Source organism: Bipolaris victoriae (genome assembly GCF_000527765.1).
Source record: "Bipolaris victoriae FI3 unplaced genomic scaffold scaffold_48, whole genome shotgun sequence".
NCBI classification, from domain to species: Eukaryota; Fungi; Ascomycota; class Dothideomycetes; order Pleosporales; family Pleosporaceae; genus Bipolaris; species Bipolaris victoriae.
The window spans coordinates 1-20,487 of record NW_014575344.1 but is presented as its reverse complement, the minus strand read 5'-3'; the positions used below and the strand labels follow the sequence as shown (position 1 = coordinate 20,487).

The following is a 20,487-nucleotide window of genomic DNA, read 5'->3' as shown; positions in this document are numbered from 1 at the left end:
ATGTCACTCTGCAGCTGAGACCTGAAGTGCCCTACAAAGATTGTCTTATTCAAGTATATGTAAGACAGCTTAGCCTCTCAACACCAGCGCTATCAACCCACCACCACATCACTTTATCCTCCAACTACAATCTCCATAGCTTTCAATCCACTTCATTTTACTTTGCCTACCCCCACTACACTAAATGATCACCCAACACCTTAGTTGCCCTCCGCCCCCAACTACCCACAAACCAGCTCACCAAATGGCGCAAGACAGCCTCCTCCGCCACATCTTCAAACGCGGCCCCCTCTTCTTGAGGTACCGAAAGATGACACGCAGTGCTCCCCCCAGCACCAACGAATCCGACGAGTCGCTCATTCTCGAACCCCCTCGCTACCCACACGACCCGCCATCATGGCGTGACGAAGAGGCATCAGACACCAGCTGCACCCGCAGAATGCACAAGAACAAGCACACGTCGTACGACTCGTGTTCCACCACTTCCACCCCATCATCACCAACTACCTCCAGCTCCTGCAGCTCAAGCCGAGCAACTACCCCGTTACCCCCGTATCAACGGATTCATCGCTCCATTTCCCCCCTTAGCAATCAGCACGCGCGACCTCTTCCACGCCGTGGTGCAAGAAGCCGTTGCTGCCACGACTTTGCACATGAAGACTTTGGACACGGCGCTGGGGGTGCTACAGACGATGCAGGGACTCAGTGCGACGGTTGATGTTTTGAGGGGAGAAATGCAAGAGAAGAGGAAGGCGTGTGAGGTGGTGAGGAAAGAGTTGTTGCAGTTTGGTGAGGTGATTCGGGCGTTGGGGCTTGTGGAGGGAGTGACGGGAGTGTAGTGGAGTATGGGCATGGCTGTTTTCTAACGAAGGATTCAGGTTGGTTGTGCTAGAATTGATGTGGGATTTGGTCCAAAAGTTTTTTTTGTTTGTATGTTAGAGAATGGTGGGAGACTCGCATGTGCTGTACAAGATGAAGCTTAGGGTGATGAGAAGATTATCATTTAAAAGTTTATATCAAGACACACAAAGAAAAAGAAAGATTCAAGGGTAGCGTCATATCTCTCACCCAGTCCAGTCCAGTCCAGTTCAGCCTAGGATATCTTGAGACCCATCCCACGTTACTCAACGCCAATCAACCTTTCCCTGCCCCTTCTAGACCTTCAGCCACAGGTTCAACACGCCCTTGGCATATTCTACAATCTCATCTCCACCGAGCTTGCTCTCGCCGTAAAGACGATCAACAAACGAAATCGGAACCTCGCCAACCGTGCAGCCCATAGCCTTTGCGCGTACCATCATCTCCATCTGGAATGTATATCCTTTGCTCTCTGTGCTCCGGATAACTTTTTGCAGAATCTCCTTCTTGTACAGCCTGAAGGAGCCCGTGAGATCGCTGACGCCGGGTCTGAGGACAGTATCCGCGAACAGATTCGCACCCCTACTAACAAACTTGCGCTTAAGATCCCAGCCGTAGACACCGCCGTTGCCCGCATACCGTGTTCCGGTAACAATGTCGTAGTTCTTCGTCTTCTGGAGCGCAATCATGGGCGCGATGAACTTGGGGTGGTGGGAGAAATCCGCGTCCATGATGATGACAAAGTTGCCGGTTGCGAATTGTAGGCCGTGAACGTAAGCTGTGCCGAGGCCCAATTTGCCTGCGCGTGCGCGGATCTGGATGCGTTCGGGGGAGTAGACTTTTTGGAGCTGGGCGGCGACTTCTTGGGTGCCGTCTGGAGAGCCGTCGTCGACAATGATAAGTTCCCAATCGAGGTTGCTGCGAGACAGAGTTAGTAAGAGCCAGGAGTGCAAGAAACGAGGAGGAATGGCAGCAACGTACTTCTCGGTGAATGTCTTGTTGAGCAGCCATGTTATGATAGGGAGGTTGCGGCGCTCATTGTATGTGGGCAAAAGTATGGAGTACTTGTTCTTGTTCGCCTCGGGTGCCATGGTGAAGGTGCTGTATTGCGAATTGGGGGAACGAGCGACTGGAGTTGAGAGTTGTGATTGTTCAAAGTTGAGGGATGATCGCCGAGGTGATCGTGTCCGCATCGCAGTGCAACGCGAGGGAGGGAGGACCCTGACCTAACCCGTTTCGTCCATGTCCTCACTCCACGACCGCACTACAAGGTCTGGATCACCAGTCTTGCATGCTTACCAAGATTAGAGAACCGGCTTTTATACAGCGAGTCTATTCAATTAATTTTTATCATGCCGCCCTATAAACGAAAGAACCTTCTCCTCTGCCTCGACGCCTTCGATACCCTCTTCACCCCTAGTACTCCCATCCCAACCGCCTACGCACAAGCAGCATCCCGTCACGGGATCCAGATTCCCTCTACCCAAAGCCTAGCCTCAAGCTTCAAATCTGCATTCAAAACCACGTCTCAAAAATACCCAAACTACGGCAAATCTACCGTAGGTCTCAGCCCCGAAAAATGGTGGGAAACCATTATCAAAGACACCTTTGCCCCATTCCTGCAACAAGGCCAGACAGTTTCCCAGAAACTCACCAGCGAACTCCTTGAACACTACTCGTCAAGCAAGGGATACAGAGTATTCGACGACGTCAACTCGTTGTTTAGCATATTGCGCAATGCAAAACAGCAGCGCTCATCCTCATGGCCATGGGACACGACCATCGTGGGCATAATCACAAACTCTGACAATCGCATTCCGTCCATCTTATCCTCGTTTGGCTTGGACGTGGCATCTCTCCGGTACAGCAATAGCAACAACAGCACAAAACAAGTAAATACGATTGCACGAGATCAAGATGTTGATTTTGTACTCCTATCCTATGACGCCAGCGTCGAAAAACCGCACCCTGTGATTTTCTCTCTTGCAGAGGAAATGCTTCGTGACGTCGTATCAAGCAGCTTTGATGCGCAGGAAAAAGGTCTACAAGCGAGCGACTTTGAAAAACTCCATGTAGGCGATGATCTGGACAAGGATTATCTAGGTGCAAAAGGAGCAGGGTGGGGTGCTTTGTTACTGCAGCGAGACCAAGGGTTAGGCAAAGGTGTACAGAATATCGAGTTACAAGGAAAAAATGGAGACAAGCAACGTGTAAAGGCAATTGGTAGCCTGTTAGATATTGCTGGATGGCAACCTACTAGTACATAACGTTTATCGCCAAAAATGAGAAGAAAAAATATTATTCGGATACATGAAATCACGCACCCAGAATACAAAAATATATCAGTGTTGTCATCACATCGATTTCTCATACTCATTTCATCTACCGTTACTAATGCCGTCACACATCTGTCTTCGCTAAGAAGCCGAGGCATCAAAACATAAGAAACAAAAAGCCCATTCCTCGTGTACAAGTGTTTACCCACCGATCCGTAAAAGAAGAAAAAATATTTCCCGCCAAATAGAATTGGATATTCAAACATCCCAACCACCACAGGCCCGCGTCTCAGTTCGGATTTTCTTTTCCGATCCAAGATGATGCGCACTTTGGATGAAATGGACGCTCGGCCGGTATCCATTGGGGGGGTTCGTAATGTCGCGTGGCTACAAAACGTCATGGCGTAAAACGCAAACAGGTCAGAGACAAAATATGATAACAAGTCGTTGCACCGCCCAAATGCATGCTGGGACGTCGAATGTTTCCCCAATGTCTACAACTCTTCGTCTTCTTCCATCTTGGATTCAATAGTAGGAATGTTGCCATCAGAGTTCCCTCGCTCTTTCTGGGCGCCCATTAACGCTTGGCCGAGGCTCTTGCGGACACTCTCATCAAATCCCGGTAATGAGGCGCGTTGCTTCTTAAAGGGCGATGCGAGGGGGTTCGAGGAATTATTTTCTGACAAGTTTGCAGGTGCGGAGTTCGAGGCATCGTTTGAAGAAGAAGCATCGGGCGCTGGTGTGCCAGATAGAGGAGATCCGGAGGCGTCTGAAATTGAAGCACCTGCAGGACGACCCACCGGCTCGGCAGAGTGTTGACGTTTGAGCTGTGCAGTGTCAGCATTGCGTACCGAATCTTACAACTAGATAACATACCTTGATCTTACGCACACCCTCTGCAAGTTCGCCCTGTTTCAAAGCATCTTCTGGCGATAGTAGGCCCTTGTCAATGACATCTTTGTCGTCATCCACATCTTCCAGCTTGACATCGTCTTCATCATCTGCGTCACTGTCCATGGCGTCTTGATTCTTTTTCTTGGATTTTGGGGATGTTTCCCGGTAGCCGCCAAAGTTCTTTGTTCCAGCATCTGCGTTGAGGGGCTTGAGGCTGCCAAAGTCGAGTGTTCCTGACTTTCGCTTGGCGGCTGGCGAAGTGACCTTGGGCGGCTCCTTGCTGGTCAGAATTCCCATCTTGCGCAACTGGCCTGTTCGGGGTTAGTATATTCACTCTTATCTATGAATTTTGCAACTTACGCTCTCCGCGGTACAAGAAGGTGAAGACGGCGTAGGGCTTGTCCGGAGGATCTATACCAGTCACAGTCTGGGTGCTGATGGACTTGGGATCCAGTGTCTTTGGCTTCGCAAAACTTGTAGTGTGGTCGACATCGTCACCCTCTCCGCCGTTCTGTTCGTCGTCGTCGTGTGCGTCGAATTGCGGCGAGTACTCGCCACGCTTGATCTCTCCGGATGCTAAAACACGGAACAAGGCAACCTTGATTTGTCCTGCGGCTTCGGGCATAGGGGGCTCGTCTTCAGAATCAGAGTCGGTGGTGAAGAATTCGTCGTTGCCAGAGAGTGTTTCGACAGGCGCGTCCTGGCTTTCGCTGTAGCGCAGCACGCCGTTGGTGGAGGGCTTCTTGTCTTCTTCATCGCTACTGTTCATAGCTTCTCTCCGCTTTGCCCGCTTCTTCTCCAGGCGTTGCTTTCTCCGCTCAATCTTTGCAGCCACGTCTTTATCCTTGCCTTCGAGATCAAGGCCATTGAGCCATCGCTCGAGTCCGACCTCGCGGAAGAGAAACTCGCGTTCGGCGAGTCCCCCACCTTCCGACTCTGGTACGCTGACCCACCGTGAATTGACCCACGTCTCCTCGCCGCGACGCAGCAGAGTCGCAACCTCCTCCTTTGCCCTTCCGTCAAAGTAAATGTACGCGGCGATGGTCTCGTTTGGCGAGGTGGTGAGGGGCTTGTACGGGGCTATCGTGGGACTGTACTTGCCCCGCTCACCAGTTTGGCCGGGCAGGCCACCCACAATCTTGGGTTTGGGGTTGGGTTCTTCGGGCGTGGGCTTCGGGGTCGAGTATGGGACGTGCAGACCTGGAGTGAGCAGGGTGATGGAGATTGCAAAAGACGACTGCTCAGGCTTGGTGGCGCCGGGGGGGATCTTTGCTGGGGGCACGGGGATATACGACGTGATACGGTGGTACTTTGATTGCTTCTGGATGGAATACTCGGGCAGCGGGTTGGAATCGGCGTGTATCGAGACCGCCAGGCCCAAAAAGGTCGGCATGGTGGGCAGCGGGCGTGTGGGGGGAAGGAGGAGGAGGGGGGGGGAACAGCGAGGGCGGCGGGAGAGGGAGAGCAAGTGGTGGTGGTGGAGGACTGGGCGGCGTGAAGCTGCGGAGATGGCAGCGGAAGAGCGCTGGTCTTGGCAGAGAATGAATGGAGGGAGAAAATATCCCTGCGGACGTAAGCCGCTGCCGGAGGGGCAGCTGCGCGAGTAAGTAGGCGAAAAAGGGCGGCGAGGCGGTGTGAGGTAGCAACTCCAAGTGTCTGTGTTGTTGGTTTAGGCGGAGAGCTTCCGTAGCGGGCGGTCCCACCATGTTCACGGCGCTCCACGGGTGCCCCCTTGGGCCAATCATGTTGCCACCGCCAGCTATCTTGGAAAACGCCATCAAATTCACGCGCCTCCACGACATCTCTGTGCGATCACCATATGTTCACCAAGCATATCGAATCAGGGGTCATGCTGAACGGCGATCCAGGGTGGGGTGCGTTGTGCTAGCGGCATGGCGCCTGTGTTGCTTCTGCAGGCCCGCTATTCTACACTCCAAGTATATCACCACGGCCCTCGCGCCACCGATTGTTCTAAGTATATACACAAACACAATCAATCAATTCAACACCCTTCAACCCCCCATGGACAGCCGTCTCATGACATCCCCAGGCCTCTACTCCGCCCCTCACTCGTCCTCATCCAGGGCAAACATGTCCTCTGCCCTCGGCCGCAACCGGCGAGCCCTTGCTACCGCCGTCTCCCCGGGAATCACGTCGGCCTCAGATTGTGCAAGGGCGGGTTCAACCGCGTCTGTAGCCATGGGCACTTCTTCTGCTTCCATGCCCGATCCTTGATCCATGTCACCCTCGGTGCCATCGTTGCGTGTCTCGTCATCGACATGCATCTTCTCATCCTCGTCTCCATCTTCACCGCCAGTGCTAACCGCTTTACGGACTACATTGCTCTTCCGTTTCCTCTTTTCTGCTAATCGCCTTGCCTGTTCCTCCTCCTCCTTCTGCCTCTCGCGCGCGTTAAACGCCTCGTCAAGATGGCTGAGCGTCGACTCGTCGAACAAATGCTCTTCCTGCCATACCTTGAGAATGACGTTGACTTCATCCCGGTAGCTTCTCTCAGTCATCCGACCCATTTCCAGCTGCGAAGGTAACTGCTCAAGATGTTCAAACACTTTGCGGCCCACAAGCTCTGTAGCTATCGCAAGACGATATTTGTACGACACTCCAGACTCTTTTGCAGTGACAAGAAGTACATCTGAAATAATGCGCAAAGCATTCAGCGTCACCTGTCGGGTATCAGGTCGGCGAAGATCGTCTTTTGTGTCTGCATCAGCTGGCCTGTTCCTCGGATTGGTATCAGTGAGCTGAAAGGGGTGTATGATGTTTGAGACAAGAATGTGCACCACTTCGTCCATGCCCTGTCCAGCGTGTTCGACTGCAAAATTTGAAATGGCAGCAATGTCATCGGCGACAATGCTACCAGGCGGAAGGGATGTGAGCAACCATAGAAGCATGGCTCTTGACCGCGGACTCATGATGCCGTGTCCATTATCAACCCGTCCAGGATAATTATCTCCAACTGGAAGAGGCTTGTACTGTGGCTTCTCCTTCTCCTCTTCATCATCACTATCCATCATGTCATCTTCTGAATCAAATGCGCCCAAGTGGTCGGCAAACTCGTCGGCAAGGGGATCTAGAGGCCCGCGCCAGTCACCCTGGCGCTCAAAAATCTCTGGGTTCGGACTGTCACAGACAATCTGGTGTAAGCGCCATCGGTAATAGCGGTTCACAGGATGCTTTTGGTCATAGAGCCAAGCGAAGCGTTCTTCTTCTTGTATTTGCGCATCGTTCATCAATGCAGCCTCAAACTCCACACCGCCTAGTATCACGCCCTCTATGGTCTGGTGCACTAGTCTTAGCGTCGCAATGTCTGGGGGCTGGTTGGCGGTGACAATGAGTTGCTCGGTGTCTTCGCGAGGTCTATCTCTCCCACCGCCACCACCACCTAGATCGGGGGGTGGTGCAAAACCCTTTGGGATCTCAGGCGCCTGCCATCGTGCACCAAATGGCTCTGTGCGCTGTGCTGTATCTGCCGAGCGGCCGCCCAGATATCTATCCAAGTGTAGATAGTAACCCTTGCCTAGATACTTTTTGTCGTTGAGTTTATTCATAGCATCGTCCAAGTCGCGCGCACTCGCATCCTTGTCGAATATGACCTTCATTGTTGCAGACGGCCGGCCTTTGGGTGACGGGCCCTGCGGTGGTATCTTCTCAACTCTTGTAATTTTCAGTGATGGGAAATCGGCAAAGAGTTCTTCTACCCGGCGTGGATCAATGGCAGGCGGGAGGTTGGATGCTTTTGCTACGACGGTCGTAAACACATTCTCGGTCGGCTTTGGGCCATGCAACGCAGCAGGGCCGGTAGGTGCCGACACACCAAATCGCGACGGCATTTGTTGTGCAGGACGCCCCGGAGTGACTCCAGGCCTTGGGTAGCCGTCGAGAGGCTCAGCGTCGAGTGTACCAGGGCCGCTTTTCATGGTCCTCTGTCTGCCTGTAAAGTGCCTCTTACTTCCAGTTGGAACGAATACATTGTCGGCCTCCTGGTCGCGCTCCGACTCGCCCAGTACGCTTTTCTCGCCCCCATGCTCGGCCTCGAAATCTGCCATGACCTTGTCGAGGGCATTCTTCTCTTCCCGTGCCTTTGCCTCTTCATCTTCTTTGGCCTTTGAATTTAATTGCGCCTTGTTGGCTTTCGCGCTGCCGAGAGAGAACTTGAAAGCCATGATTGGGATTCAACTGAGATTGAGTAGGGGTAATGCGACATGGGGTGTCGAGGGATGAGTGTGCAAGTGTCAAGGTTGAGCTTGCGACAGGACCATGAGAGATGCAAACTAGCGCGTCCATCCCGACAGCCGGTAACTTTCAAGATCCCGGACTGCCATCCCATAACGTCATGCCCATCGCAACACAGACAAACAAGACAGACTGGTAGAGCAAAGCGCCCGCCATGGCTTCTACACAGGATATCCCTGCTCTCCTTCGCTTCCTCAACCAAGAGGCCAAAGTCCCTCTCAAGCAGGCCATGGGCAAGGTGCCTGATCTGCAAGCAGCGAGACTCAACACGTAAGCACGTGACAGCGCAACACCGCGTTTCAACACCCCACTAACGCCAAACGCACGGTACCAGCGCTCTAGACATATCAAAAGCCGATTTCGCAACGCTCAAGGACATTTTTGGGGATGAGAAAGCAGCACGACAATGTCTCAATGCCGCGAAACGAGTCTCCAAGAAACGGACGGCCGCAGATCAAGATGGCGCTACAATGGCATCTGCGCCGTTGCCAGTCAAGAAGGCGAAGTCGAAAGCCACGTTTGGCCAGCCACTGAGTGGCGCGGAGCTTGAGGCGGAGCTTGCACTGCCAGAAGCAGAGACGAACGAAGAGGCGTTGACGGCGACGGTGCTATATACCAATCGCGCACCTCTGTTACTTGCATTTGCTGTCACGTTGATAAAGTATACGATGCCTGAGCAGCCAATCTCGAGTAGGTTGAGTCTCGCCCAAGCAGTCACATCTATGAATAGCAAGACGAAAGCTGTGCACATTGGGCTGGACAAGGGGCGGCCTGCGGAAGAAGAAGGGTGGGGTGAGGGACAGCCGGTTATGCGCATCATGACGCGCGAGATACGGGTCATGAAGCGGTGGGGATACGAGTGGGAGGACGAAGGCTACGGGACCCAGCGAACAACCAAGTATTTCGCCGACACAGCAGGTGAGGAAAGAGCGAAGGAGACTGCGCTGTGGGCTATTGATCTAGATGAGTTGAAGAAGGCCAACCAGCCGGGTGGTTCGACGCACTCCACGAGCGGACGGGAAAATCTGCCGATTTATCCAGCCGAGAGACCTAGACTGTATCTTTTGAAGGCATTTGAGAAGCTACCAGAAGATGGGATCAAGCAAGAAGGCGATGCGCCGACCAAAACAAAAGCCAAGATGAAGAAAAGTGCGGATGCTACGGCAGCGGAAAAGAAACGAAACCTGGGTTTGTTGCTAGGGGCACTGGAACTGTTGTATCAGTCCTGGGCAAGCATATTGAGCAAAGAAGAACTGGATAGACGTGCTTGGGGATGGTACGTTCATGTTCGACCCGACGTGGCTCAAGGGACTGCGGGTTGGGGAGCAAAGGGCAATGTGAAGCTATCAGATATTCTGGACTTGCGAAGACCAAGCAGATAGCGGAACGAGGATACACGCGGAAGAGCGGCGATTGATATCAAGATGCATTCGATCTAATGTTTTATTGGGGGTATCCAGATCACTCGCTATACTACTACAATTTGAACTCAGCGTTAGTGAGTTCCCAGCCTACGTCACCAGCGCCTTCTTTCCGACTGGCGAGCTTTTCAGCCAGGGCCAGTTTTTTGTCGCGGTTCCGCTCTGTACAAAGTTCAAAGACGGTGCTCAGGTTCAGTATCAGGGAATGGAATGGCGGGCTGGTGTCAACCAAGTCGTTCAGGATGTTCTTTGCATCCGAGATACGTCCAGTGTAGAGTAGACACACGGCCAGGTTCTGGGCCACCATCGCGTCGTCTGAGAATTTTTCACGAAGGGCCTGCAGCGATGTTACGGCAGCCTGGTAATCAGAGTTTGCGAGCTCGAGGAGGGCATTGAGGGTGCCGTCGATGAGCTCATCTGGGGAAGCTTCCGAGGCTCGGGCCAGACAGCGACGGGCGGCCTGCACGTGGCCCACGCGGAGCCAGACCAGCGTTTCCATGAGGGCGATTTCTCTCGTCTGCTCCTCGTCGGCTGCCAGCGTGGATAAGTGCCGGCCAGCTCCCTCAAGGTCGCCCATTTCCACCAAGACATTTGCAACGCGGATGCCACAGTCACGCAACCGCGATCTCCATAGCTTTTTTTCAGACTCTGGGCCCCTGACAATGTTTTCTCTGCATTCGCGCGCAAGCTCGTAATAACCCATGATACCCTTGCGCCACTCGCCATAGCCCAGGGCAGCCAATCGGACGACCAAGAGCCGCAGCTCCCAAGGTACGAGATGGGCATTTGTGAGGGGGTGTCGGTAGAAGGCACTGGCCAAATCACCCAGGACCTTTGACTCCTGGGCGGCGAGGGCATGCTCCTGCAGCAGACAGAGACATGCTAGACGCACATGAACAAGGTGGAAGAGGGTGTCGTGGTCGCCCGGGGCAGCGGAGACCAGGTTGCGGGCGGCAGCAATGGCAGCAAGGCGATAGTGGCCCGAGTAGAGGAGCGAGTCTATGGGCGACGAGACAGGAGGGGCATGTGGAGCGTTGAGGAAGGGCGGCGGAACGTTTGTGACGGGCAGGACGTGATAGGCCTGGGGGTCTTGCATGAAGCTGAAGTCCTTGGAGGGCATGTCGTCAATGGCACGGGCCGGGGGTATATTGTGTTGCTGCTGCTGTGGAGGAGGAGGTTGCGGGGCAGCATCAGGACGTGTTGGAGGGGCGGCCAGGGGGCTGTATTGCCGTGTAAGCACGAGGTCGTCGTCGTGGGAGCTTCTTCGCAGGGCAATGGGCGCGGGAGAGGGCATACTCGTCCACGATCACGTCTTCGGCATCGAGCGGGCCCTTTGTCGAGCGGCGGACGATGCCCTGACGACGTTCATGGCCTGACGCCGCCCGCCCGTGGCCTCGTCGCGCGGGGGCCTGCATGGCATGGAGGAGCGAGGTGCAGCACGAAGGTGTGTATGTATGTGCTTTATGTATACTAAACGGGTCCGTCTTAGACTAGTAGCACATACACCGGATGCTTAGCGGGGGTTTCGGTCTTGGTGGAGGTGGTGGTGGAGGTGAGCAGAGTGCCGGCAGCAGGGGAGGCTCCGATATTCGGCAGCAGACGGTGCAACTGCGGGGACGGGCCAATCACACCCCCCGCCGCCTCGACCTCGGACCCCACTGACTTTTCATCAGATGCGCCACGACTCTGTCCGGCCGTCGACCCAAGCGGCGACCACACGGTTTGACTCAAATACGCTTTTGCTTATTATTACCCCGTCTCTCCCGCCTTCTCACTCCCTTGCCCTTCTTGCTTTTTCTTTCTGAGTGTCGCTGCTCTGTATTTCGTCCCCTGCGTGGACGCCCGCCTTCATAATGCTCCAGTCACGCACGCGAGCTATCAATGCTCTCAACCGCACCCGCTGCTTTTCCACAACACCACACAAAGCTGCCGTCTCGCCCTTCCGCAGGCCTGCCCAGGCCCTCACTGCCAATGCCGCCTCCCAGGATGCAAAGCGAACACAGAGCACTGCCGCCGCCGGCACACAATCGCAACCGCGCTCAAGACCATCGCCTGCCTTCAACCGCGACGACTATGACAGTGTCCAGCCATTGAAGCAGTACCGCTCACCTGCAATGGACCACTCGTTCGTTGGCATGACTGGCGGCCAGATTTTCCACGAGATGATGCTCCGTCAGGGCGTCAAGCACATCTGTACGCTACTCTTTATTTATTTTTTTCTTAGGCCACTGTCTTGAAATTATACTAACGTGAACAGTTGGATACCCGGGCGGCGCCATTCTCCCCGTTTTCGATGCCATTTACCAGTCCAAACACTTTGACTTTATCCTCCCACGACATGAACAGGGCGCAGGCCATATGGCCGAGGGTTATGCTCGCGCAAGTGGCAAGCCTGGTGTTGTCCTCGTCACCTCTGGCCCTGGCGCCACAAATGTCGTCACACCCATGCAGGATGCCCTCATGGACGGAACCCCTCTCGTTGTTTTCTGCGGTCAGGTCGTCACCAGCGCAATTGGCTCAGACGCTTTCCAGGAAGCCGATATGGTCGGCATCACAAGGCCCTGCACAAAGTGGAATGTCCTCGTCAAGAACATTGCCGAGCTACCAAGGAGAATTAACGAGGCTTTCGAGATTGCCACCAGCGGCCGCCCAGGACCTGTTCTTGTCGACTTGCCCAAAGATGTCACTGCTAGCGTTCTCCAAAGAGCCATCCCCATGAGCAGCACCCTCCCCACCACCGTCAGTGCCGCCACCATTGCCGCAAGGGAATTGAGCAAGCAGCAGTTGGACCAGTCCATTAGGAGATCTGCCGACCTGATCAACAAGGCCAAGAAGCCCGTCATCTACGCTGGCCAGGGTATCTTGCAAACAGAAGACGGCCCTCGCCTTCTCAAGGAACTCGCTGAAAAGGTTACCATACCCGTCACCACCACTCTACAAGGCCTCGGAGGTTTCGACGAGCTCGACCCCAAGTCCCTGCACATGCTGGGTATGCACGGCTCAGCCTATGCCAACATGGCTATGCAGGAAGCCGACCTCATTCTCGCTCTTGGCGCCCGTTTCGACGACCGCATTACCGGTGCCATCTCCAAGTTCGCTCCTGCTGCCAAGGCTGCTGCAGCCGAGGGCCGTGGAGGAATCATTCACTTTGAAATTATGCCAAAGAACATCAACAAGGTCGTACAAGCGACTGAGGCTGTTGAGGGAGATCTTGGCACAAATTTGAAGCAGCTCCTGCCTCTAGTAAACAAGGTTGATGACCGTCCCGAGTGGATGGGCCAAATTGCCGAATGGAAGAAGCGCTTCCCTTGGGCTTACGAGAAGGAGGGCGAGAATGGGTTGATCAAGCCTCAGACTGTCATGGAGAAGCTTTCAGATCTCACAGCCGATCGCAAGGAACAAACCATTCTTACTACCGGTGTTGGTCAGCATCAAATGTGGTGCGCTCAGCACTACCGATGGCGGTACCCGCGTACCATGATCACCTCGGGTGGTCTCGGTACTATGGGTTATGGTCTGCCAGCCGCCATTGGTGCCAAGGTTGCACGACCAGACTGCACAGTCATCGACATCGACGGCGACTCTTCCTTTAGCATGACTCTAACTGAACTCTCCACCGCGGCTGAATTTAACATTGGTGTCAAGGTCATTATCCTTAACAATGAGGAGCAGGGCATGGTCACACAATGGCAAACCCTCTTCTACACTGACCGTTTCTCCCACACTCACCAGCGTAACGCCGACTTTGTCAAGCTCGGTGACGCCATGGGTGTTCAGGCCAAGCGCTGCATGAAAATCGACGAGCTGGAGGATTCGCTCAAGTGGCTGCTCGATACCGAAGGTCCAGCCCTGCTGGAGATTGTGACGGACCAAAAGGTGCCTGTTCTGCCCATGGTCCCCGCTGGCAGTGCACTACATGAGTTTTTGGTATACGACGAGAGTAAGTCAATCTCAATCACAGACCTGATAGCAAATACTAACACTATTATAGAAACGGCGAAAGAGCGCAGAGCTCAAACAAAGGCGAGATCGGGTCGCTGAACTGGATAGCTAATGTTTTGTGTTCGTCCTTATTCGTTGTGTATATTTGTGGGCCAACCGGCGTTTGACAGCATCTGTTCTACTGTGATATGACCTGGGGATTTCTGGCAAAGGTTTGGCCAGTTAAAAGTAAGATATCATGTTTTTGTAAGCAGAATGGGGGTGGTTTGAATTACAGACATTCCGTTTGGGCAGCATCCGACTTACCATGAGGGAGCCTAAATCTCAACCATGGTTTCAGTGTAGGAATTCAGTGTAAGAATTCAGTCTAAGCATACAAAAGCGATGCTCCTTTGTGCTATATTCCCTTTCTCACGGACATTCACGTTATGCCATCACAGCAGATCCAGACATTACGAACACACGCCAAGATACATCTGCGACTCCCGCGCTACAGAGATTACAGAGACTACAAACACAGAACCCCGAGTGAATCAAAAGTAGATGTCTCAAAAATATCAGAGACCATAAGCCAGACTTGAGGTCAACAGAGGCCACCACCGGTATAGTTATAGAGAGTTGTGTACAACGAGACTTGGAAAAAAAAGGACAACACCCAACTAAGACCACCATGTCTCGACCAACAACTCCTATACCCAGAAGCAGGCCAAGCACCAGCCAATGGGCCCACCATCACACATCGCCCTCGCGTGAATCCAACGTGAAGCACACCTCCCCTCCATCCTCTCATCATGAAGAAACGCCATCCGAGTCGTGCCCCAAACCCCCTTCCCCACACGCCTCCCGCCAACCCTCACAAGAAAGACCGAGATCCCCTACCCCGAATATCATGCTCAGCGGCTGGCAACCCGTAGAACCCAGCCCCGCCCTCTGGGTCTTTGTCAAAAACGTGCCTGCGCTACCGTCTGCACCCGAGTTTGCGGGTCCGCCTGGGGTACCGGCACAGGAACAGGCACAGGTAGGGCTACTGCAAACGGATTGTGATGGCTCGAGGTGCGATTCTGTGGTTGAGGGAGAGATGGTGGCTCGTGCGAGGAGGAATGGGGGGGAGATGGTTAGGGGCGTGGACGTGGATATAGATATAGATGTGGATTTGGAGAGGCAAGGGGTAGAAGAGGAGGAGGACAAGGCACAGGGGATACGACGGGTGTGGGGGAGGATAAGGGGGTGGATGCTTGGGTGGTTGAGCTGATGAGAAATACCAAGAATGTATTATTTTGTATGGGGATAAGTTATGAAGTAAGTACATGGGTAAAAACTTTTTTCTACTTTTGTCTCTCGTGTTTCTTTTTTCTTTTCTTTTCTTTGTCTGGATAGGTAAAGTAGAGATAAGCTGTTATGGCGAAAAGTTAATCGTGAGAGTTTTGTTTGCATGGGGATGAGTAAGAAGGTTAATCGAAAAAAGTGTGTGAGATGGCTAGGGTTAATTCGGGGGGGGTGGGATATGAGTAAGATGACACGGATGTTCAAATAGTGAGATTAGATCCCACTGATGTGAGAACACAGATGATTGAAATATCGAATTTCTCGTACTAATCTTAAATGATCTTCATGAGTCTCATTTGCAGGAAAGTGACACACGGCTGGAAATTTCGAGTAAAATGGCTTGAACAATTCAAGACTGAATTGTTTCTTTTCTCTTTGCTTCCGTCTAAAAACGCTCAAATGGGGTATTAAACACGGTATATACAGTGTTGTAGCAAGCAAAAAATAAAACAAAATCGCTTCGCTTTTTGGAGGATATCTTTTTTTTTAAATGGCAAATGCAATGGCAGCAGCGCCCATGAGCACTGCGTACCTCCACTTGACGCTCTCAACACCCGCACCGTTGGATTCCGGCAGCGCACTGCTGGAAGGTGAAGCGTGATCAGCTGCCGCCGCAGCCGCCGTCTTGCTGGGCCCATTGCTGGCACTCTCACTGCTAGCACCCGATGTAGCCGAGGAAGAAGCGCTGGCGGTAGCAGAAGCAGAAGCAGAAGTAGTCATGGACTTTGACGCGGAAGCAGACGCGGAAGCAGACGCAGACGCAGACGCAGACGAAGACGAAGACTTGCTCTTATCACCGCTTCCATCACCCTTCTGATCCACAACAATGCTATCGTAGGTTCCGCTCAAATCGCCATATTGGTACTGCTTCGCCGGCGCATGATTGATAACCTCGACCTTCTCCACAACCATCGAGTACGGTCCCTTTCCGAAATCCGTAAGACCGCCCGCCCACTCAATCGTGCCCTCGGAGTTATCCGGATCGCCGCCCGCCCAGATGCCGATGCGCACATTCATGGGCGTTTGTGGGTATCCGTAGGCGGAGTTTACGTCAGAGTACTTGACTTCGCGCTGCACGCCGCCGTCGATGATCCACTGCATGCTGTCTTGCGTCCACGAGATGGTGTAGTTGTGGAGCTCGGTTTCGGCGTTGCCAGAGGGGATCGCGGCTTTGGCCATGCGGTTGTAGGTTGCTGTGTTGCCCTTGGAGAAGTAGTTGGTTTGGACTTCGGCGGCTTGGCCACCTAGCCATTCCCAGTCAATCTCGTCGAGATCATCGGATTGGAGGATGGCCGAGGAGACGATGCCGGTGCCCGGTGCTACGCGCATAAGGAATGAGACGGAGCCGAAGAAGATGTACCATTTGGACTGGATGGTGGGGTGGTCGCCTTTCTTGGAGATTTTGAATTCGGCGCCCTTGTCGCTGTAGGAGACACCTGAGGCGGTCATTTTCCAGTTGTCATCGTCGGCACCCTCCTTGGTGAAGTCGCGGCTGTAGTATGATGTATCGAGAGCTGGGGCGGCAGGACATGCTGGACAGTGTTAGTTTGAGCGAGACATAAATTAGACTCTCTCAGTCTATGAAGGTGAGACTTACACTTCTTGGTAGGATTACAGTCTGTATGTGTCTGACCGAGTACAGAGTAGGTCAAGCCAGACAAGACGAGTAGGGAGGTAGGAAACAACATTTTCTTTTTAGAAAAGTATATATGCGAACTTGGATTAAAAAAATATAAGTAATTAAGGTAAGTAAGATAATTAAGAGGCGTATTAGGATGAGGTAAGAAAAAGGCAATATGAGATATGATGCTGGATTCCGAACAGAGCCGCTCAGCCCATATGGAATATATATGTGTGAAACCAACCCCCCCAAGATGATAAGAGAGAGAGAGAGAGAGAGGGTCTTAGCGCCGACTAGGCTACAAAAAGCGTCAGTCTAGAAACCGAGAAGCAATGCAAGCATCAAATTTAGAAAAAGGAATCCATGAATCCCGTATACCACCTGATCGGATAGCGCGAATCCATTGCAGGCTTGGTGCGGTCCGCAAAGGGCTTGACATGTCCGCATCGAGGTCGCCCCCTGGACCCAAGCGCCAGGTGTGTTAGCGACCAAAAAAGCGTGGTGGCGCACAATGCACATAATCAGTGCCTAGTACTCTGTACCCGTACACAAGACGTTTAATTCGGCACCGGTGCCTCCAAGAACACGAAGGAATTTGGCAGCTAATACCACCCAGCCATCCCACGTGGTCTGTGTTGAAGCTGACTTGGTTCGTGATGACGACGCCCGATCCACTAGTGTCTCCGTGTGTTGTTCCTAAGTGTGGCTGAGGGCCTGTCAGGCGGACTATGTTTAGCATCGCTAGACCCATTTTACCCGTATCTCCTGTGTACTTTATACATAATACTTCGTGAATCTTTCATTGCTTCGAGGGATAAAACATAAACATCCGTCTTTTGCACGCTTCATGAATCGTAAAAAAGGCTCTAATCTGCACAAGAAGGAACGAAAAAAAAAGAAAATACAAACCATTTCATACGTTTTCGCCACTGGGTTCCAGACACTGTTCTCACGCTGCGTGTTCCAAAACACACAAGTAAGCCGTAAGTACATGTCGCAATGCCGCCGCCGCCGCCGCTAGCTCGTACCGCCCGCACAAGGAGGCGGCCACCCCGTTTTCGCAGCCAGATCATGGTACCTTGAGATCAGGCACAGCTGCTTTGCATACGAGAATCTTGTATTCGGCCGGCCTTTGCGAGATTTGGTACTGGTTGAATTCCAGCTCACGACTCGCGGCCTTTGCATAGCTCGCGGACCTTGACAAATTGTCAGGGCATCGGAAAGCTTGCAAAACTCTTCGTCATTGCTCACAGCTCATCGGCATCTTCAGTCCTCGGCAACCCCTCGGCCTCTCAACATGCATAGTTTGGGTCTACCTGGTCTTCTTAACCTCCGTAGCCCAACCCTCTATGCCCTCGCCCTTGCTACCAACCGGAATATTCAAGTTAACATTCTCCATTCCCTTTGTGTCCTTCAAGAATTCATGACCTGCCATTCCTCCAGCATTGGCTCGATCCGCGGGTAGCAATTCCAACATGGGCAACAAAAAGTCGGCAATCTTCTTGCTCTCCTCTGTGCTGAAATGGTATTTTTCGTGCAGAACATCTGGCAGCGCCCAATGTCGTAATCTGTGAATGTTGCGAAGCTCGCCTTTGCGATTAAAAATCTCCTGTGACCATTTACCGGACATGCATAAGCCTTTGGGGAAGGTTCCCAACAGTTCAATAATCTGAGCAATATGATCGTCGTCCTTGCCATACTTGGTGCCGGATTGTGGGTCAAAAAGATAGTCGCCCGTGATGAGTTCGAATGTCTATCCCTGTCAGCAAGGCTGCCTGCATCTGATAGGTCACTCGTCATACCATTGCAGCCATACTCCAAACGTCAGTACTGGCACCCCACTTACCGCCCAGGATAACTTCTGGGGATCTGTACTGCCTGGTCTGGATGTCGTTGGTAAAGTGGTGCCCAACCCAACAGGCGTTTCCGAGATCTGCGATTTTGACAGATATTGTTTCGAAAGAGTGTTCGACCTGCTGTTCAAGCTGTGATTTGCCCGAAGCGCTAGCGGGCCTGTCAAGGCTGATGCTGGATACCTCTTTGGTAAGCAGGTCGCTGAGATTTGAGTGTTAGTAAACTTGTTTACACCAGGACATGTCGCCAACTTACGCAGATTTTTCTCGCTGTTTCTGTGCGTCGTCTTCGTTTGTCGACTTGATGCCGAGCCGTTCTGCCATGGACAGGTTCGATGTAGAAGCCGGAGTTGCTAGAGCACCACTCATTACGACACCGTCTGATGAAGGAGGAGGACTCGGAACAGTCGTGGGGGAAAGTTTACCTGTACCCTCGCTCATAACCTTGTTCAGGCTCTGGGTGCTTCCAGGGAAGCTGGACAGCTCAGCGTGGTTGAAGCTCGCGTTGAGCGGACTGGGGAGTGGCTGACTGCCTGTGATCAAAGTCCTTCGCCTCCGCCTGCCGTTCCTAACGCTATCTTCGCCACCCTTCTTTGTGGGCTCTTCTTTTACATATGTCTTTACGATTTGCTCAACGTCGCCAATCTCGATAAGAACGTTCTCGGGCTTGAGATCGGTGTGGATGATGCCGCACTCGCGGTGGAGGTAGTCGAGGCCGAGGAGCACCTGCTTTGTGATTTGCTTGACTAGTGGCATGGGTATGCCGCGGTGGTTCCATCGCTTGATCAAGCCCAGGAGATTCTCGCCCAGTACCTCAAAGACCATGCAGACGTGGACGCCGTTGGGGCCCTTGTGGTTGAATGAGTCGAGCAGACTGACGACATGTGCGCGGCCGGGGTGGTCTTTGTTGGCTTCGACGACTTTTTTGAGCAGCTTGATCTCATCGAGGGCCGTCTCGGTGTAATGCGCAGCGGAGCGGACGACCTTGAGGGCGACGTGCTTGCCATTGGTGTTGTCTCTGGACAGCCAGACGGTGGAGAAATGGCCCCAGCCGAGTTTGCGCACAATCGTGTACTTGCCGTCCTTGTACTCCTCGCCCACTTGGACTGGGTGGTAGCCGCCTTTGCAGTAGTCCTCCGAGTCCTCCTCGTCGGCCGTGTTCTCGGCCTCATCGACCGACGATGACGACGAGTCTGGCGAGTGGCTCAATTGGCTTCCGTACATTTTGTTCTGGCTGTGGGGCGACGTTGCGCTCTGCACACTGCGGGGTTATTGTGGTCAGTTTGGGGCTGCGGCAGTGCGGCGGCGGTGGCATGGGGCATATGACATGCGGAGAAAAGAAAGAGAGAGTGTGCGTGCGTGCGGTGAGTGTGTGTGTGCGCGCGCAGAGAGCAAAATCAAGTGCAGTGGGGGCGGGCGGGAGGGTGACGTGATGGGGGTTGGTTTGGTTTGGAGGGGGGTTGCTGGTCAGCGACGTACTTGTAGTGAAAGGAGGCCGTGGAGCCAGAGGGCGATGCATTCTGGGCGCCGCCTTGATTCTCTGCCGTGATGATGGGTTTGAGGTCCTGGCCCTTCCGTCGCTTCTTGCCGCCGTTACTGTTTGCGGCCTGCGCGACCTGCTTGGCCTTGTTGATGGCCGCCTTTTTCATGTCGGTGCCATTCATGGTGGCTCTACCCCCGCCACGGGCTGGGATGGGCTGGGCTGGGAGAGCTGGGACTTGGAGGGGGGTTGCTGGGGGGATGCGATGTTGCGGTTAGGCGTTCCGGACGCGTTGGGCAGCGCTCATGGGCTCACGGGATGGGGGGTAGGGAGAGCGGGCCTGGGCGGGCTGCGGGCAGCAAACGAGCCAGAGGGAGCGGTAGAGGGAGGGAGAGTGAAGGAGACTTGGAAACAGCGGGCGGCGCGATGCTGGCTGTCGTCGCACTGCCCTGCGATTTCTTCAATTGCTGGAGAATGGGCTTAGCGCTCCCCTCGCCCGCCTGGCGCTGGACGGGCGTGTGATTGGCGGTGGGATGGTGGGGGGGACTTGGATAGCGTGGCTGCG

General features: G+C 53.5%; 11 protein-coding genes across 11 annotated transcripts; 5 read left to right on the top strand and 6 right to left on the bottom strand.

Moving 5' to 3' along the window:
* Positions 1 to 581: 581 nt before the first annotated feature.
* On the top strand, positions 582 to 821 carry COCVIDRAFT_57799 (hypothetical protein; the record flags this gene model as incomplete). Its single annotated transcript, XM_014700535.1, has 1 exon — positions 582 to 821. A coding segment is annotated over one exon (240 nt), but the record flags the coding sequence as incomplete, so codon positions are not given.
* Positions 822 to 1,154: 333 nt separating this feature from the next.
* Positions 1,155 to 1,949, bottom strand: COCVIDRAFT_100692 (glycosyltransferase family 2 protein; the record flags this gene model as incomplete). Its single annotated transcript, XM_014700534.1, has 2 exons — positions 1,155 to 1,776; positions 1,840 to 1,949. The coding sequence occupies 2 exons, from the start codon at positions 1,947 to 1,949 to the stop codon at positions 1,155 to 1,157; spliced, it is 732 nt and encodes a 243-aa protein (XP_014556020.1).
* A 261-nt stretch (positions 1,950 to 2,210) lies between these two features.
* Positions 2,211 to 3,125, top strand: COCVIDRAFT_100802 (hypothetical protein; the record flags this gene model as incomplete). Its single annotated transcript, XM_014700533.1, has 1 exon — positions 2,211 to 3,125. The coding sequence occupies one exon, from the start codon at positions 2,211 to 2,213 to the stop codon at positions 3,123 to 3,125; it is 915 nt and encodes a 304-aa protein (XP_014556019.1).
* A 503-nt stretch (positions 3,126 to 3,628) lies between these two features.
* Positions 3,629 to 5,421, bottom strand: COCVIDRAFT_38255 (hypothetical protein; the record flags this gene model as incomplete). Its single annotated transcript, XM_014700532.1, has 3 exons — positions 3,629 to 3,961; positions 4,026 to 4,339; positions 4,389 to 5,421. 3 exons carry the CDS (start codon positions 5,419 to 5,421, stop codon positions 3,629 to 3,631), a joined length of 1,680 nt encoding a protein of 559 aa, XP_014556018.1.
* Positions 5,422 to 6,094: 673 nt separating this feature from the next.
* On the bottom strand, positions 6,095 to 8,209 carry COCVIDRAFT_27094 (hypothetical protein; the record flags this gene model as incomplete). Its single annotated transcript, XM_014700531.1, has 1 exon — positions 6,095 to 8,209. One exon carries the CDS (start codon positions 8,207 to 8,209, stop codon positions 6,095 to 6,097), a length of 2,115 nt encoding a protein of 704 aa, XP_014556017.1.
* Positions 8,210 to 8,433: 224 nt separating this feature from the next.
* On the top strand, positions 8,434 to 9,661 carry COCVIDRAFT_100844 (hypothetical protein; the record flags this gene model as incomplete). The annotated part of the gene is made up of 2 exons (XM_014700530.1): positions 8,434 to 8,549; positions 8,614 to 9,661. The coding sequence occupies 2 exons, from the start codon at positions 8,434 to 8,436 to the stop codon at positions 9,659 to 9,661; spliced, it is 1,164 nt and encodes a 387-aa protein (XP_014556016.1).
* A 94-nt stretch (positions 9,662 to 9,755) lies between these two features.
* On the bottom strand, positions 9,756 to 11,115 carry COCVIDRAFT_100716 (hypothetical protein; the record flags this gene model as incomplete). Its single annotated transcript, XM_014700529.1, has 2 exons — positions 9,756 to 10,920; positions 10,997 to 11,115. The coding sequence occupies 2 exons, from the start codon at positions 11,113 to 11,115 to the stop codon at positions 9,756 to 9,758; spliced, it is 1,284 nt and encodes a 427-aa protein (XP_014556015.1).
* Positions 11,116 to 11,553: 438 nt separating this feature from the next.
* COCVIDRAFT_100707 (hypothetical protein) lies at positions 11,554 to 13,741 on the top strand (the record flags this gene model as incomplete). The annotated part of the gene is made up of 3 exons (XM_014700528.1): positions 11,554 to 11,893; positions 11,958 to 13,640; positions 13,692 to 13,741. The coding sequence occupies 3 exons, from the start codon at positions 11,554 to 11,556 to the stop codon at positions 13,739 to 13,741; spliced, it is 2,073 nt and encodes a 690-aa protein (XP_014556014.1).
* A 571-nt stretch (positions 13,742 to 14,312) lies between these two features.
* On the top strand, positions 14,313 to 14,894 carry COCVIDRAFT_16457 (hypothetical protein; the record flags this gene model as incomplete). Its single annotated transcript, XM_014700510.1, has 1 exon — positions 14,313 to 14,894. The coding sequence occupies one exon, from the start codon at positions 14,313 to 14,315 to the stop codon at positions 14,892 to 14,894; it is 582 nt and encodes a 193-aa protein (XP_014555996.1).
* A 560-nt stretch (positions 14,895 to 15,454) lies between these two features.
* On the bottom strand, positions 15,455 to 16,656 carry COCVIDRAFT_16456 (glycoside hydrolase family 16 protein; the record flags this gene model as incomplete). The annotated part of the gene is made up of 2 exons (XM_014700509.1): positions 15,455 to 16,500; positions 16,566 to 16,656. The coding sequence occupies 2 exons, from the start codon at positions 16,654 to 16,656 to the stop codon at positions 15,455 to 15,457; spliced, it is 1,137 nt and encodes a 378-aa protein (XP_014555995.1).
* Positions 16,657 to 17,901: 1,245 nt separating this feature from the next.
* Positions 17,902 to 20,106, bottom strand: COCVIDRAFT_100712 (hypothetical protein; the record flags this gene model as incomplete). The annotated part of the gene is made up of 4 exons (XM_014700527.1): positions 17,902 to 18,342; positions 18,392 to 18,644; positions 18,699 to 19,703; positions 19,922 to 20,106. 4 exons carry the CDS (start codon positions 20,104 to 20,106, stop codon positions 17,902 to 17,904), a joined length of 1,884 nt encoding a protein of 627 aa, XP_014556013.1.
* Between the last annotated feature and the right edge of the window lie 381 nt (positions 20,107 to 20,487).